This window comes from Beta vulgaris, chromosome 3 (genome assembly GCF_026745355.1).
Source record: "Beta vulgaris subsp. vulgaris cultivar EL10 chromosome 3, EL10.2, whole genome shotgun sequence".
NCBI classification, from domain to species: Eukaryota; Viridiplantae; Streptophyta; class Magnoliopsida; order Caryophyllales; family Amaranthaceae; genus Beta; species Beta vulgaris.
In genome coordinates this window covers 22,935,489-22,950,502 of record NC_079204.1, presented here as the reverse complement: position 1 = coordinate 22,950,502, position 15,014 = coordinate 22,935,489, and the positions used below count along the sequence as shown (strand labels likewise).

The following is a 15,014-nucleotide window of genomic DNA, read 5'->3' as shown; positions in this document are numbered from 1 at the left end:
TTCATGTCAGTTTCATTATTCTCTTACTAGAATTTTTTGCACGCGATGCGTGCTTGATTTTTTTTTTCGAAACATAAACTCGATTTTCTTCGGCATAAGAGTCAAAATTTGAAGACATACGAAGTATAATTGTTTTTAGTTGCAAAATTTGATTGGTTTAGTTTCTGTCACTTAAGTCTCTCACCATTCTTTTTTTTTTTTTTTTTTTTTTTTTTTTTTTTTTTTACGTTTCAAAGTTAAATTCTATGAATAAAATAGAAATTTTATTGAATTTATTTATGATTTCTAATATTATAATTTTTAGTTGATTTTTGAATTAAGTACAGTACTTCATAAATTGTAAAAAAAGTGGACACTTTGATTTCAAGTCAATTTTTTGTAGGTTATAGTTTGTAAGTGAATTTTTAAGTTTTTGTAAAGTTTTCTCATTTTAGTGATTTGCATAACGTAAATTATGCAATTTTGTGATTTTAGTTGACTTGTGAGTGATTGTTATAATTATATTTTTGGTATTTTGTTTGAAGCCCCCTTTGATTTGTAAGTGAATTTGTAATTTAGAATGGGAAGGGGGTAACATAGTCTCTTCATTCGGGGACACCATAGCTCCCTCCCTTCCCTTATATAATAGAGATATGTTGTACTTTAATTCTTGAATGATATTTTAAATAAGCCTTTTTACCTTGATAATTAATCACTATTATATAATAGAAAAGGATAGGTCCAAATATATGTAAAAGTTTTATTATATATAGGAAACACTATAAAAAAGTAAATAATTTTTTTCCTTGTCTAACTTCTAAATTCTGATTTCACTACAAATACACCTCTATTTTTTTTATCATAACCCCCATTAATTGTGAATGGTTATTGAGAATAGTGATTTGTAAGTAAATTTTTGTAAATGTTTTTGTATGTATTGACGTTCTAGGTTATTAGTTTTAGTTTGTATGTTAATTTTAAGTTTTAATAAAGTTTCCTGATTATTTGAGTGATTTGCGTGATTTTCTCAATTGTATGAGTGATTTGTAAAGTTTCTTCTTTTAAGTGATTTGTGAGTGAGTGTTGCAAATTAATTTTCGATAGTTTTCTTTATTGAGTGCCGATTTTGATTTTGACATTCCTTTTGTAATTTAGAAAGGGAAAGGGGGCAAAATAGGCATTTCAAAAGAGGACACCATTGCTCCCCCCTTCCCTTATATAATAGAGATTAACTTTGTATTTGTCACTCTATATTACTCCCTTCGATCTTTTTTAATTTATCCATATTTTTTGGGATGTCCCTTATTAGTATACTCATTTCTTTTGTTTCTATTATTGCTAAGAGACTACTAACTTTCCATCACACATAAATTCAACTTTAATATAAAATAATAGTTTCTCTTTCTTTCTATGTCCCACAACATTGTTTCTCCTAAAACTATGTGCAAAAAAAACGGGTAAACTAATACCGAAAGGAGTATATTTGCCATTTAAAAGCCCGTTGAGCACTGAGCTAGACTATCAAGGCCATCAAAGTTGTTAAAATCGGAATTCTAGTTTGAATTGGAAACGGCCTCTAGAATCGAATCGTAAAATTGAATTGTGAATCTTACAATTCTACGGATATATATAATCAAAATATTACACTCAATCTTCATTAAATGTGCTAAAATTATAAGTTAAAAAACCTAAAAAAATAGATAAAAATATTTTTACCCACTATATACAATAGCTAACAATATATATCTAATAGTTGATTTGTTATCATGATTTAAATTTGCAATATTTTCGCTAGTCAATAGAAATGGATCAAATTGTCTATAATCATAAATCCAATCGTCTACCATATTTAAATCGTCTACCATGTTTAAGATTTGAATCACGATTTTAATAACTTTAAACGCCAACCACTCATGATCTCATCGATTATGTTTCAAAGAAAGTTTAACAGTTCAAAAACTATTGTACGGGGTTGATGCAAGGAAGCGACCTTGACGATTTCTTTGCGTTGCTAGTATCAGCTACCATACACCTTTATATAAATCTTTTTAGAAAAATAGAACCTTGACCAAACCATAACTTTAAGGAAATAAAACAACAAACAAACCCACCCTCACGATTTCGCACTTGGGTATAAGGCAAAGGTAAGGGATCCCACCCAAAGCACCATCATTTGAGAAAAGTCAAACCAAACCTTTAGAAACTAGTATGAGTTTCATTGAATGTGTGCACTGTTATATCTGCGATCACATCTCCATCGTTGAGCATATAAACTAAGTCTTCACTGCCAGGAAAAGTCTATTTAGACACCACACATTGGCAACTATTAATGTTTAATCCGCCACTAAAGATCACTGAAAAAAGTTGCACAATAAATCGAGACGCATAGTTACCAAAAAAAAAACACTATGTCAAAAGTCGGCCTTTTAGCAATTTATAAAACCTTACAAAAATCCTTAAAAGTTAAATAAAACATGTTAATACTACCCCCTTTCTTTTACTAAGGAGTATAATCTCTGCCGCTAATACCTAATCTGACAACTGAGACCGACTAACCAAAGACCGACTGTACAGCTATTTCTAATAGCAAATCATCAAAAGTTCACTAAAAAATTTCTCCATTTTCAGCTTCAATCTCTAAATCACCCCTCAAACTCTGGGAATACAAAGCCAATGCAATAACTCCGACGCAAATCTGTAATATTCATTCCATTCCATGCATACCCGATAACCTTCTCAAGCACCAGCATGTATATCTGTCACATATCCCCAAATGCCATTGTAAAAGCACGACAGAAAGCACGCACGTACATGCACAAATTTCGAACATCATATAGTCATATCTAATTAAATCTAAGGTCTACATGGTTGAGTTTCCAATTTTCTTGAAAATATTAAGGGAATCCACAGTTTCCAGTTGTTAGTTTTAAACATAAACATAGCTGCTCACAGTACAACCTAAATCATAAATAATAGAATCTCAAAACTAATAACTGAAAACTAGCAATGATACAAAACAAGCAGTTAGCTTCCAGTCGGCAGTACAAAAAAATATATCCCCTTTGATATATTTGCAGAATAAACAGGCAAGACTCCTCGAGAAAGGCTGAGACGCGGAGCACAGATATCCAAAAAAATTCCTAGGCTGCAGTATTTATAAGCAATCAAATGCATTTCTTCACTATGTTCGAACGGTATATGTTATCTCAAATGTAAGCGATAACCTTTCGTTTGGAGCCAGGGAAACATTTTAAATGAACTCACTTCGGGGATCAAAAAAAAAAGGGGGAAGGACAAGGTAAACGAAAAGAAAAAAGTGCCTGAAACAGATTAATTATCCACTAAACGTTTTTTCCTCCTCAAAGATTTACCACTATATCAGATGGAGAGAACTAACCCCATTTCCCTAAAATCAGCAATCCAGATATCAATAACCGACTATACCTCCTGTCTAATCCTCATTTTCATCCGCATGCTCCAACAAGTAGTTAGCAGCTAATTCTTCATCACGTTCACAGGCTAAATATGCTTCAATGACGAGTGCTCTATCAAAACCCATTGCCTCAAGCTGACCAGAAAGAACAAAATTATCCGCATCAGCGAATGCAAAGTCAATGTCATGCTATCAAGGCAAGCAAATACATACCCTTTCAATGGCCTCCTGCTCCTCCTGGGTGACACTAATTGCATGGGGCATATCCTGCTCAGGCTGATCAAATATATCCCTAGAGAGTAAAATCACAAAAAAATTGTTCATGACATGTTACAACGTAAGACAGAAAATGTTAATCAGTCATTGGCTTTTTTCTTTCCAGTAAATTCTCTGAGCCTCTGACTATACACATCCCAAAGTTTGGAAAGAGAAATTCTAACTAAAATCTTCCAAATAGTCCAGAAGGAAATATTTCACAGCATTATCGCTTTGTCATACAACTGACAATTAACAACCCGCATTTTTATTCTTTTTTAAACTTAGCCCAGATCGGAGAAAGTCATGCTGGCATCCACATCGACCACATACTAAATCCGCTAAAAGTTTATGAGAAAAACAATCAAGGTTTTGTTTCTTGTACCTGAAAAACCGTTATCTAAACATATCGGAACAATTCTTTAGGATTTACTGGCTCCAAGAGGCAAACTCCTATAATACGGGGTAATATGAGGGGGTCTGACACACAAGGAAACCCCAGCCATCTAATACTGATATGGCACTCTATCCAAAATGGAACAACCACATAATTCCCAACCATAGTCCAGAGCAATGATATTCCCATACCGGGTATGTGCCAATACCATGGCATTTATGTAATTTTTATGACAAAAGTAATATTAAAAAATTATAAATTTTTGTTTTTCTTTTTTTTGGGGGGGGGGGGGGAGACTCGTTAGTTGAAATCTTATATCATATCCTAACAATATCTTATCATATCAGTTACCTATTAAATCATATCTGAGCTATATCCAATCATATCAAGTATCTGGTATGGGAAAAGTTTCCCCATACCGGATATGGGAGTATACTTTCTCCCATAGTCCATGAGGTTGGGGAATGAGAATCAAACCCCAAACCTCATAATTGGGAGGTGTAAGCTCCACCATTGAGCTACTACTTAATTGGAAGAAGTTATTAGAACTTTTTCAAAATTCGTTGATTGTGAACTGAACTGGAGTATCCCTTACATGAGCTAAATTAGTAGTATTGGAGCTTATGTAAACTCATTTTTCTTGGAACTTATATTTCTCTAAAGTGATAAATGATAAGACCTAGTAGAGATGCCAATGGGTCAGACCTAGATCAGATTCTACTGGATCTGGATCCAGATCATACATGGTCCATAAACAACCCGTATCCGCTGAATCCCAAAATTTCAGATCCACAAATATTTTACTTGGAAAAAAGCACAAAGAAAGTTAATATTGTAAAAAGGATTATTATCACATTTATATCCAATTCTATTTTTTCAACATAAGAACATTAATGAGACAATTTTCATTATCATAAAAGTAAACTATCACTTAACTTTATGGATCCTCCATTTTATAATATTTGCATCATATAGGGTTGGATTTGGATTATTAAGATTGAATCATTTTAAATAAAACACCCATTTTGTGTCTTCTTATATTGACAGAGTATTTTTAATGGGACTAAGTATTAGTTACACAAAACATCAGAAGTTAGTATCATAAGCACAAATTTTCTTAAGCACAAAATGGAGGTAGTATGTGGCAATTTTTTACGTATTTAACTGAAGTTTTAAGATTTGTTGTGTAATTATTAGGTGAGAAAGTTGCGTAAGAATAAAACCTAAACAATTTATGAGATAGCCAACGATACATTACAAAGAAAGTTTTCAAGAGTATACAGTGGAACACCTTCAACATCTATAAGGAATCATAGGGCAGATAATATGAGTAGCAAGCACACTTCGGCATAAATTCCAGTTACAAGGAATATTCATGGAAACCCCCCCCCCCCCAACACACACACACACACACACACACACACACACACAAAGAAAGTCACTTTTCAGCTGATTGCACATTTATGAGGAGATGGATAAGCAGTTTGAAAGAAAATGGTGAAACGCACATATCAACACCTGAATGATCCTTAAGAAAAAAAGTCAAAGATTAACAACAGAAAACTCCTACTCACCCTTCAGAACCATCAAGAGGTTCATTTAAAAGTTGAAGGAACTCAGCATGGTGATCCTGAATTAATCTTAGAAGCTCTGGATTCTGCTTTCCAAGCTCCTGAAGCATTGGCTGCATTCAAAATAACGCTCATGCTTAACACAAAGGTTATAGGGAATAACAATAGTTCTCTAAATACCCAAAGGCAATCCAAACCTGTAAAATCTGAGGATTTGTTTGCACCATATTGCGCAAAGCCTGGAACTGTAAGATCAAATGTCAAAACACATAAGCATGAAGCATATTACAGAATTGGAAAATCCTACCACATCATAGATACTGCAAGAAAAAGAAAACTATTGTTCCCCAGCAATAAATTAATGATTACAGACGATGAAGCCAGATTATTCCCAGGAATAGCTAAAAAACTGGAACTCCAAAACATTCGAAGGCTGTTTCAGGATTTAGAACTTTTTCTCACAGGTTCACCAGAATGAAAAATTTGATCAGCTCTGACATAGGCAGTTTACTTCACCTTCAATAGGAGAAAAATATAAACTCTTATACTTGTGGTCCTACCCCTTAACTTGGTTGTGCATCTCATGCCTATCTATAACAGTCATTGTCAAACCAAAATGAATTGAAGTACTGATCTCAATTCAGTGATTCTTAGCTTCTACCCTCTCATAATCCCGCCCATTACTTTTGTAGAGAATGATGTCAATTGCTGATTACTACGTAGCTCCAAATCTACTCCTCTCAATCGCTCTCTGCTTTCTCCATACAACAGTATATCCTCCTTCAACCCTCCCGACTCTTGCAACAGATTCAGGATGACAAATTTAAAATGGACATTATAGCAATCTCATAATCCCTCCCATTACTTTTGTAGAGAATGATGTCAGTTGCTGATTCCTACTTGGCTCCAAATCTACTCCTCTCAATTGCTCTCTGCTTTCTCCATACAACAGTATATCCTCCTCCTTTTTCAACCCTCCCGACTCTTGCAACAGATTCAGGATGACAAATTTAAAATGGACATTATAGCAACAGGCAACACGACTCCTGTGGACCAATACAGGGTTACACATAGCAAATGTGGAGTCATTAATCCTCACTCTTCTCCATAGAAAACATTTGACCTCAGTCCAATCATCTGTTATCATGGCTACCAAAATATCCTCTACTTCCGAAAGGTCGTGATTTGGACATCTGATCCCTCCTATCCAATTTAGGTGAAAGGTTTATGCGAACTCATCAGTAAGCATATCAATATTGATGGAAGACAAATGCATAAAAGAAAGGAGAAAATAAGAACCACACCTGCTGATTGTTTCTAAGGAAATCAAGTGATCCTAACCCGCCAGCAGCCGCATCAGAGAGTGACTCCTACTCATTTTCCTCAATAGATTAGAGAAGAAAATTCAATTTTGCAAGATACGCATATTAAGAATTAGGTTTACCTGTGGAAACATATTTAATGGAGAAGAATTTGGTGCCCCAGAAATTGGGGCTGGACCTGTCCCTTGTTCTGTTGCAGTGTTTGCCTGATTTGCAGGAAACTCTGGCACAGGCTCAACAATTTCAGCTGTTTGAGGAATTCCCTATGAACAAAACAGAAACATATTAAAGCTAGCCAACTCCTAACAAATGTAATAATGGATCATTGATATACTCTGGACTTACAGAATACAGATAGTCTATAGCACGCTCAGGATTGTTATAAGCAGCCCTCAGGGCACGCATAACTGTATCTCTGTCCCAACTGCCTCCACCAATATCCAGGATTTGCTGTATGGTCTGCTCCAGAGTATTACCGGCAACTAGATTAGAAGCAGCCTGATCATACGTATCTGTGGTCGCACTACAAAAGAAAAACAGGAGACTAAGACTAAAAGGAGGAACAAACAAATAAACAATTAACCCCAGCAGCTAAATAATAATTAGAATATTCAATTGCTCTATTTACATCCCATGTGAGCAAACATATCATAAAGTAGAGAAACCAAGATGTTTATCCCAGTTGAGATAAAATCATTTAATTTTACCATGGCTGCAATTCTTCCCTAAGCAAAAATGTAGGATGAAATAGTTCAAATTGGAATTGTTTCCTAAACATCATGGCCCCTTTGCATCTCACAAGAAAAAAGCAGCCTCTCCTGATTAAGGCTTGGGCCTTGCAGTAAGACCACTGTCAAGAGGAATCTATAAGCCTTCGAGGAGGTGGACCAAGGCATTTCTCAAAGAGAGCTTTTCTATTGGAGGGAAACTCAATAGGCTTACATGGGCAAGTAACATGAATTTAAAGTGTAATGGGGGGATTCAGTTATGAAGTAGCAAAGAATCAGAGGAGACCGTGTTCATATGACTTTGATCCAGTGTCACATATTTCGTGGATTGCTTCGGATCGAGGAACGGGTACGGGAACGCAATTTGCCACTTGCTCAAATTTCGATTGTATGGGATATTTTTTTGGTATGATATTTGGGGTCATGGTACGATTTTATTGGGCTCATGGTACGATTTTATGGTTTGCGTTGAGAGAGAAGGAAGAGGTGTACAACTGTACTGCTACTTTTTTTCATAGCTAACATTGTACTGTTGTACAGCTGTACTTGCTTTTTCTATTATTATTATTAAGAACAACTGTTATTAGATAGTAACAAAATAAAAATAAACCTTCACGGGAACCAAAATATTACTCCTTCCAGCTGATTTATTTTTACTTTTGGTTCACGTGATTCTGAATACCCTTTCAAAAAAATTACTCAGATAAAATAAGGGTAAGAAAAGTAAAGTGTCGACAGATTTATCTGTTCAATCGTTCTGGTTTTCTTCTGCGTTCAAAACTCTCTCTCTCTCTCTCTCTCTCTCTCTCTCTCTCTCTCTCTCTCTCTCTCTCCTGTTCTCCATTGTTGCCTGTATCACAATCGATTATGCTCGCATCCAAAAAATCCCCCCAAAAAAAAACAGTTAATTATGCTTGCAACAACTTCCTTAACAAAAGCCCCGACATTTCTTTACAATATATTCTTGGTTCACACTTAATTAAGGGAATTAGGATTTGTTTTCTCAAACCCTAAATCGGAAGTTCCCCCTCAAGTAAGGCCTCTTCTCTCCCAGTCATCCTATTATATACAAACAGAGAATGTCAATTTGGATTTTGATACGCCAATATGACTGAATTGGATCGCACAGCCCAAATGATTTGGCACATGTATGAACCGCATTCGGGAACGAGTGAACTCAAACATACTTTGCTGGGGGTAGGAGCGAATTATGTATCACTGCTTTGATCCAATCCAATATATGGTTTAGAAAGCTTAAATCACTTGGTGACTCTTTGAAGCATAGAAAAGGTCACACAAATTAATTCCTCATAGCTAGAAGGGTGGAAGTAATAGTTGCACCAACACTCTGACAGTAAGGTCATACTTAGTGAAATGGGCTATAAAGCAATATTATAATTACTGATGTATACATATAAATTATTCAAACTAAGCAAATAATAATAAGCTCAGACGACACCAATGTGGTAGCAGGTCCACAAGGTAGTTAAAAGGACAGCCTGATTTAAATGTGTGAATAACTAACTTGTAAAGCACCCTATACTAACACGCATATCTTTCCCTTTCAACCACCTTCACAAGCCCTTTATCAGCTATACACTTATAAAAAGTGTAAGCCTCACATATAATTCACAATGGCCACATATTAAGTTTCTACAGTCACCTTTTTCATTTGCACAGCTTGAAAAACTAAATAAAATTTCACATACTTGGAGCTTCGAGCATTAGAATCAGTTTCACCCTTTGGAACGCTGCAAAAACGAATTTTTATTAGTGAAGCAGCTAGGAAAAAGAAACTACATGGATCACAATTCTTCATGCTATTGGCTGATTGGATCTTACATCTGTGCTTCAGGTGGGGTAGCTGCAGTCGTAGTGCTAGGTGCAGGATTGGGTGTAAGATTAGACGTAGGCTGTTGCAAGAGAGACATAAAGTTATATGCAAATTAACTGATAAGAGAGTAGAGCTTAAAGTACACAAAGACTACCTGAGCACTTGAAGTTCCTCCCGCACTTAAAGTTTTGCTCTAAAAGATAGCAATAAAAGAAATTAAAAGAAGATTCACAGGCCACGGCTAAAATCAAGAGTAAATACATTGAAAGATAAAGTATGATTGGACATTAGCAAAAAGAAAACTTTTGAGTAAGTACCCAGTAAATTAGGCACTCTCCAAACAATCGCCTGATATAACTTTTGAGTAAGTACCCAGTAAATTAGGCACATCAAACAAGCCATGAACCATATCAAGCAGAACTATACCTTCAAATATTCTTCATAACACTTATGTTATCTTCAACTAACAACATTATTTAGAATCCTTTGTAAGATCCTTAATATTGTAATATTGTAGGCATTTCCAGCCAATTTTCCTAAAATAATTATTTATGATGTCAATCTCAGGTAGCAAAGATGTGTAAGAACCCTCAATCTTTGACATCATTCAAGATCTTTAATGTTAACACCTCCACTACAATTATTATCTGCATTTATTACTAATTTCCAACTATTGCTTTACTAGTTCCCAGCTTTTGACAAAGTCCCTCCAGCTACTCTTAAGTATCCAAAAGGATAGTGCTAAAATTGGATATGTCTGACAGCAAGTTTTAAAGCAGTTTACTTGGGATGATGATGATATACTTTATTGATGAAAAACACTGACATCACGGAAGATAAAAAAGCAAAACTAAAGTGACTTTACCTTGCTGAGCATGACCACAAGGAAGCCATCTTCCGAAACCTTGTTCTCTGCCAACGTTGTTTCATCTTTCAAGACTTTCCCATTATGAATAAGTAACTGCTGCCCGCAGGGATAATTATCTTTCCCTTGCACATCTTCAATATTTTTCTTCACTGCCATAACCTTCGGATACCAATGAGATTCACGGATGAGATACTTTATAGCCAATTCCTCATGACTCATGAGCTATGCTTTTGATCATGCAAGAAGAAACAACATGAAGAAGAAAAAAGATACAGAAATTTTCTAGAAATCTAATGACGAACTGTAGACACTCAGAGAGGGGAAGAACATTATGCTTCCAACTTTCTTGAATGTCAAACTTCATTTCTTACAGCATCCAATGAATAACATTGACGATCAATATCTTCAATTACATATTAATAATTCTATATACACATTAGAATATATCAGAAAAGACACCATATGATTATGCTTTTTATGATACATATGCTCAAAGTTAGTAAGGTTGACCTTAGAAAGTAAGTGTTGCACTTATTCAGCTATGCAGAAAGGCCAAGAACTATAATATTCTAGAACAAATTACACTGCATGGATGTGCATAATCAGGCACAGTACTGAAGAAGACTACTGCATTAATAAGCTTCAAATATACAAGGGCTAGAAACTAAAAGCAACCAGACGTTCAGACAAGCAAGATACAGACATAAAATGCACTTCAGTTCACTCTTCAGGTAAGCTAAAGGACATAAAATGGACTTCAGTTCCCTCTTCGGACATCTAAGATACACAAAGCCCCCAATAGAAAAACCTCACTGAGTTTTATTAAAGCATCAACAAAGCACCAAATAAGAGTACAGTTATTGACAAAAAACAAAGAGGCAACCGGCAATCCTTCCCCACCAGGATTAATTCTCTAGTACCCTCCATAATGCTGGAAGGTAAGGGAAGCAACAATATGATATGATACCATCATTTTAGTTAAGACTAATATCCATTCCCAGACCCAGCCTTGCCTCATATTAGATCGAAAAGCATTGACACAGAAAGATAAAAAATATTCATGCTTCTCCACCTAATATATATCTCTATTCTACAATGGGAGAGGGGAGAGCTACAAAACCCCCATAATAAGTGATATCTCAACTTTACTAAAAAAAAAAAACACAAAACCACAAACAAAGTGACATTGCTGCATGGAAACATTAACTTTCAAAATCAAAATCATTAACTTTAGTTTAATAATATAAGTAATCCTTCTTTTAATGGCACAACTTCCTCTCCATATTAACTCTTACACACAACTTTATAACTTCTAATTATTAAAAAGAAAATACAAAACACCCTAAACAAACTATTCTTCTTCCTCTTCTCCCTTCCCAATCTTCTTCTTCTTCTCCCTTCCAATAATTGTTAGCTAATGTATTTTTATGCAGAACTTATTGCGTGCATATAAGGCTATTCTCCAAATAAAGCAGAAGCCATTAGAGAATCCAAACACTAAGTATTTTTCTGGATGTAGAAGGTTGTGTAGAAGTAACATAGTGGTGAAAGTTAAAAAACCTTACAGAACAGTTGTAAACGAAGGAAATAAAAATGAAGCAAAGCAACACAAAAGAGTACAAAAGCTGAGAGAATATCATATTCTAATTTCACCAAATCCTTATTTCCTCGTAGCAAACATAATCTAGGGTAGAGGAGAGAACAAAGTTGTTTACAATGAAAAACAATGTTTTCAGATTACAAAAAAAAAAAATGAAGGACAACAGTTGCAAGTTATCAATTAACGAGACTTTGCACATAACCATTAGGTACAATCATTCTGAATTTTTTGTAAATTGATAGTTCTCTCTTATTGTAACTAGTGATCGCGAAAAGCTAAGCTGAACTCATTGATAAACTACCTAAGAAGCTTACATAAACTGTATACAATTATAGAAAATCAATTAAAGATAAAAAAACATCCAACAATTGTCAGAAAAAATAAAAGTTGTATTTCGTCCATCAATGAACAAAAGCAATTGTATTGAAGAAATGTGGGAGAGAACGGAAAATACTAACTGTGTCATTGGGCTGCACTCGAATCTCAAAGTGGCTTCCTTTCAAAGTCTTGACTGTTAGCTTCATTTTCGACAAATTGAAAGAGAGAGAAAGGGGAGAGAAGGAGAGTGCAACACCCACGGTCTTCTAACAAATAACAAAAAAAAGTTGAGGGAAACAAATCTATATTAGACAAGTATAATGAAAGTGTAACTAAATTAAGGAAACACAGCACTCATTTAGAGATTAAAGAACAAATGCAAGATTGAAGCAAAGAGCTAGAAGCCACCTGCTAACGACTCAATCAATGATCCGGGCACTGACAATCAGAGTCTTCTAGGTACCCACCTGTAACCAAGAATAGAGAAGACAAAAGAACACAATAAACTATTATGAATTACTAATTTCATTTAGAGTATCATGAGTCATGACATCTAGCATGTTACGTCCAACTGAATTCAAGCACAATCCAATAACATCAATTTCCTAATATTGCTCTAATGAACAATCTTTATGATTTAATGGAAGTAAATTAAAGTATATTATAATCATCACTGTTCACTACCAATCTACTTTAGTCTTTCACAACCTGTGCATAACCTATCATTTGAATCAGTAAGATAGTAACACAATCATTTTTCTCACCCATTCAAATCGCATAAGATATCAACCTCTCAATCACAGCCCTTTAACAATAAGGCTAAAAACACTACCGAACCTAACAGCTTGCCCGGGCAGAAATCCAAAATAATCATTCCACAAACAACGAACAGTATCTGTAATTTTTTAGAGCTTATGTCCCAAAAAGCTGCTGCTCTAAATAAATAAAAACTCCGATTCGAACTTTCCCATGGAATTTAATTGATCATATTTCTATCAACCGTAGGAATAAAATACCATGGCTGTTTGCGGAAGCTCCTAGAGCACCTTTTCAATGTGAGGTATAGAGCCTAGGCAAAACATGGGTTTTAGGGGAAGTAGAAATTTCGTCTTTAAAGACTTGCAAATAGAAAGCTCCACTTTGAATCTTCTCTCAGTGTTGCTTTTGCTCGGGAAGCTATTGACTCCAACAATGAAATTTGGCTTTCACCTGATAAATACCAAATGACCCCATATACCATCTAAAAGCACAACTACCTCCCTGTCTCTCCCTTCTTTTCTATTTAGCAGTTCACACATTCTATGAACATCTTCCCTCTCATCTCTCCTTCGACATAAACTGTTCCCTCTCCTTACCCTGCCTATTCACAAATTTCGAAACCACCAACTGCGCATTGCTGCCGCCTACACTTCCACCATTCATTTGAAACCTCCTCTCATCACACCCTTTAAAATAACCATGACAATACCACTCGAATCTACCGTCTGCCATAACCATCCGCCACAATGCACAATCTCTTTCAAAGAAAACTTGCAATCACCCACTGAGTAAACCAGCGAAAGAGAGCAAATACTTTATTTTTAACATTAATTTCACAGTTTCCTTGCAATTGGTGAGCAAGCCAACAGTGGTGTATCCAACAGTGAAATCGGTGTGCTCAACTAAACCCCCAAAATAATACAAGTGAAAAAATACACAAAAAAATATAGAAACAAATAACTTATGGATTCTTACTCATCTATGTGTAACAACAAAATTTAAATCTTAAAAATTACAGTAAAATTAGTCTTACACAAACCTTCAAATTTTCGTAAGATCCAAGTTTCCGGTTTCGTCGAAAAAAGATAAATTTGCGCACAATCCTTTGATTTTTCTTTTCTGTCACTCTTCTTATCTGCTCAGATTCGGAAAGAAGTGAATTTGATGCTGGAAATCAAATTATGTGTGGTAAATTGTTAATATTTTAGATAGAAAACTGAAATGAAGGAATGTCGAGAGAAATGTAAAATTGTAATCGAGGGTTAGGGTTAGAGAAACTACTTTTCTATGTTTCTCTTTTTTTAACGGATCTTTTTCTTTGTTTATTTATCCTTCCCTCCTTGTTAAAATTTGTTAATGACAGATTGAGAGAGGATAGAGGAAGAAAGTTAAAATTTAAAAAAAAAAATTGGTTTTCAAATTCTTTTAAATCACATTTTCAAATCTTTTAAAATTACATTTTTTAAGTAATTATCTTTCATATATTTTTGAATTTAGCTACCACTCTAACTCTACCTATCATGATTCATAATAATACAAGATATCTAAGTCTAAAAATATGAGAGACATAGTTACAAAGACAAAGTCTAGTCTTAAGAAAACACAAACCCAACACTCGAGAAATCCTAGCCCTAAAGTATACTCGAAAAAATTCTCAAATCAATTAAACACACCAAATCAACTCAATTCTTTCCCCAAATCTCACTTCTAAGAAGTCCCTTTGTTGATTATTTTAGTTTTGGCAGCCTGTTTAGCTGGGAATGTGGTAATCTCTTCACCTTCCCTCTGTAAATATTTGGGAAGGTCTGTGAATTTTGGTAGAGTGGTTAAGTATCAGTTCACCTACTAGCAGGTCTGTAGGACTAAGAGTGTGGTAATTAAAGTGGTTTTCATTATTAATCTACCTAATTCTCCTTCAATTTGGATTAGGTGGCTTCAGTTTATGGGTTT

The 15,014-nt window shown here is 34.8% G+C and overlaps 1 protein-coding gene across 5 annotated transcripts; it reads right to left on the bottom strand.

Annotated features, from left to right (window-relative positions):
- Positions 1-2,362: 2,362 nt before the first annotated feature.
- Positions 2,363-14,440, bottom strand: LOC104907981 (probable ubiquitin receptor RAD23a). Of its 5 annotated transcripts, none has more exons than XR_792101.3 (15): positions 14,104-14,439; positions 12,714-12,772; positions 12,446-12,571; positions 10,385-10,546; positions 9,674-9,712; positions 9,528-9,598; positions 9,395-9,436; positions 7,303-7,480; positions 7,080-7,220; positions 6,940-7,005; positions 5,833-5,880; positions 5,639-5,748; positions 3,626-3,704; positions 3,377-3,547; positions 2,363-2,735 (listed from the first exon to the last, which is right to left on the bottom strand). XR_792101.3 is itself a non-coding variant. In XM_010697012.3 (15 exons), exons 3-14 carry the CDS (start codon positions 12,509-12,511, stop codon positions 3,431-3,433), a joined length of 1,119 nt encoding a protein of 372 aa, XP_010695314.1. In that variant the 5' UTR covers positions 12,512-12,571; positions 12,714-12,772; positions 14,104-14,439; the 3' UTR covers positions 2,363-2,735; positions 3,424-3,430. The 5 variants fall into 5 exon arrangements, 4 of the variants coding, with proteins under 4 accessions (XP_010695314.1, XP_010695315.1, XP_010695313.1 ...); XM_010697012.3 differs by having other exon boundaries at positions 3,424-3,547; XM_010697013.3 differs by lacking the exon at positions 2,363-2,735 and having other exon boundaries at positions 3,107-3,547; positions 12,446-12,568.
- Between the last annotated feature and the right edge of the window lie 574 nt (positions 14,441-15,014).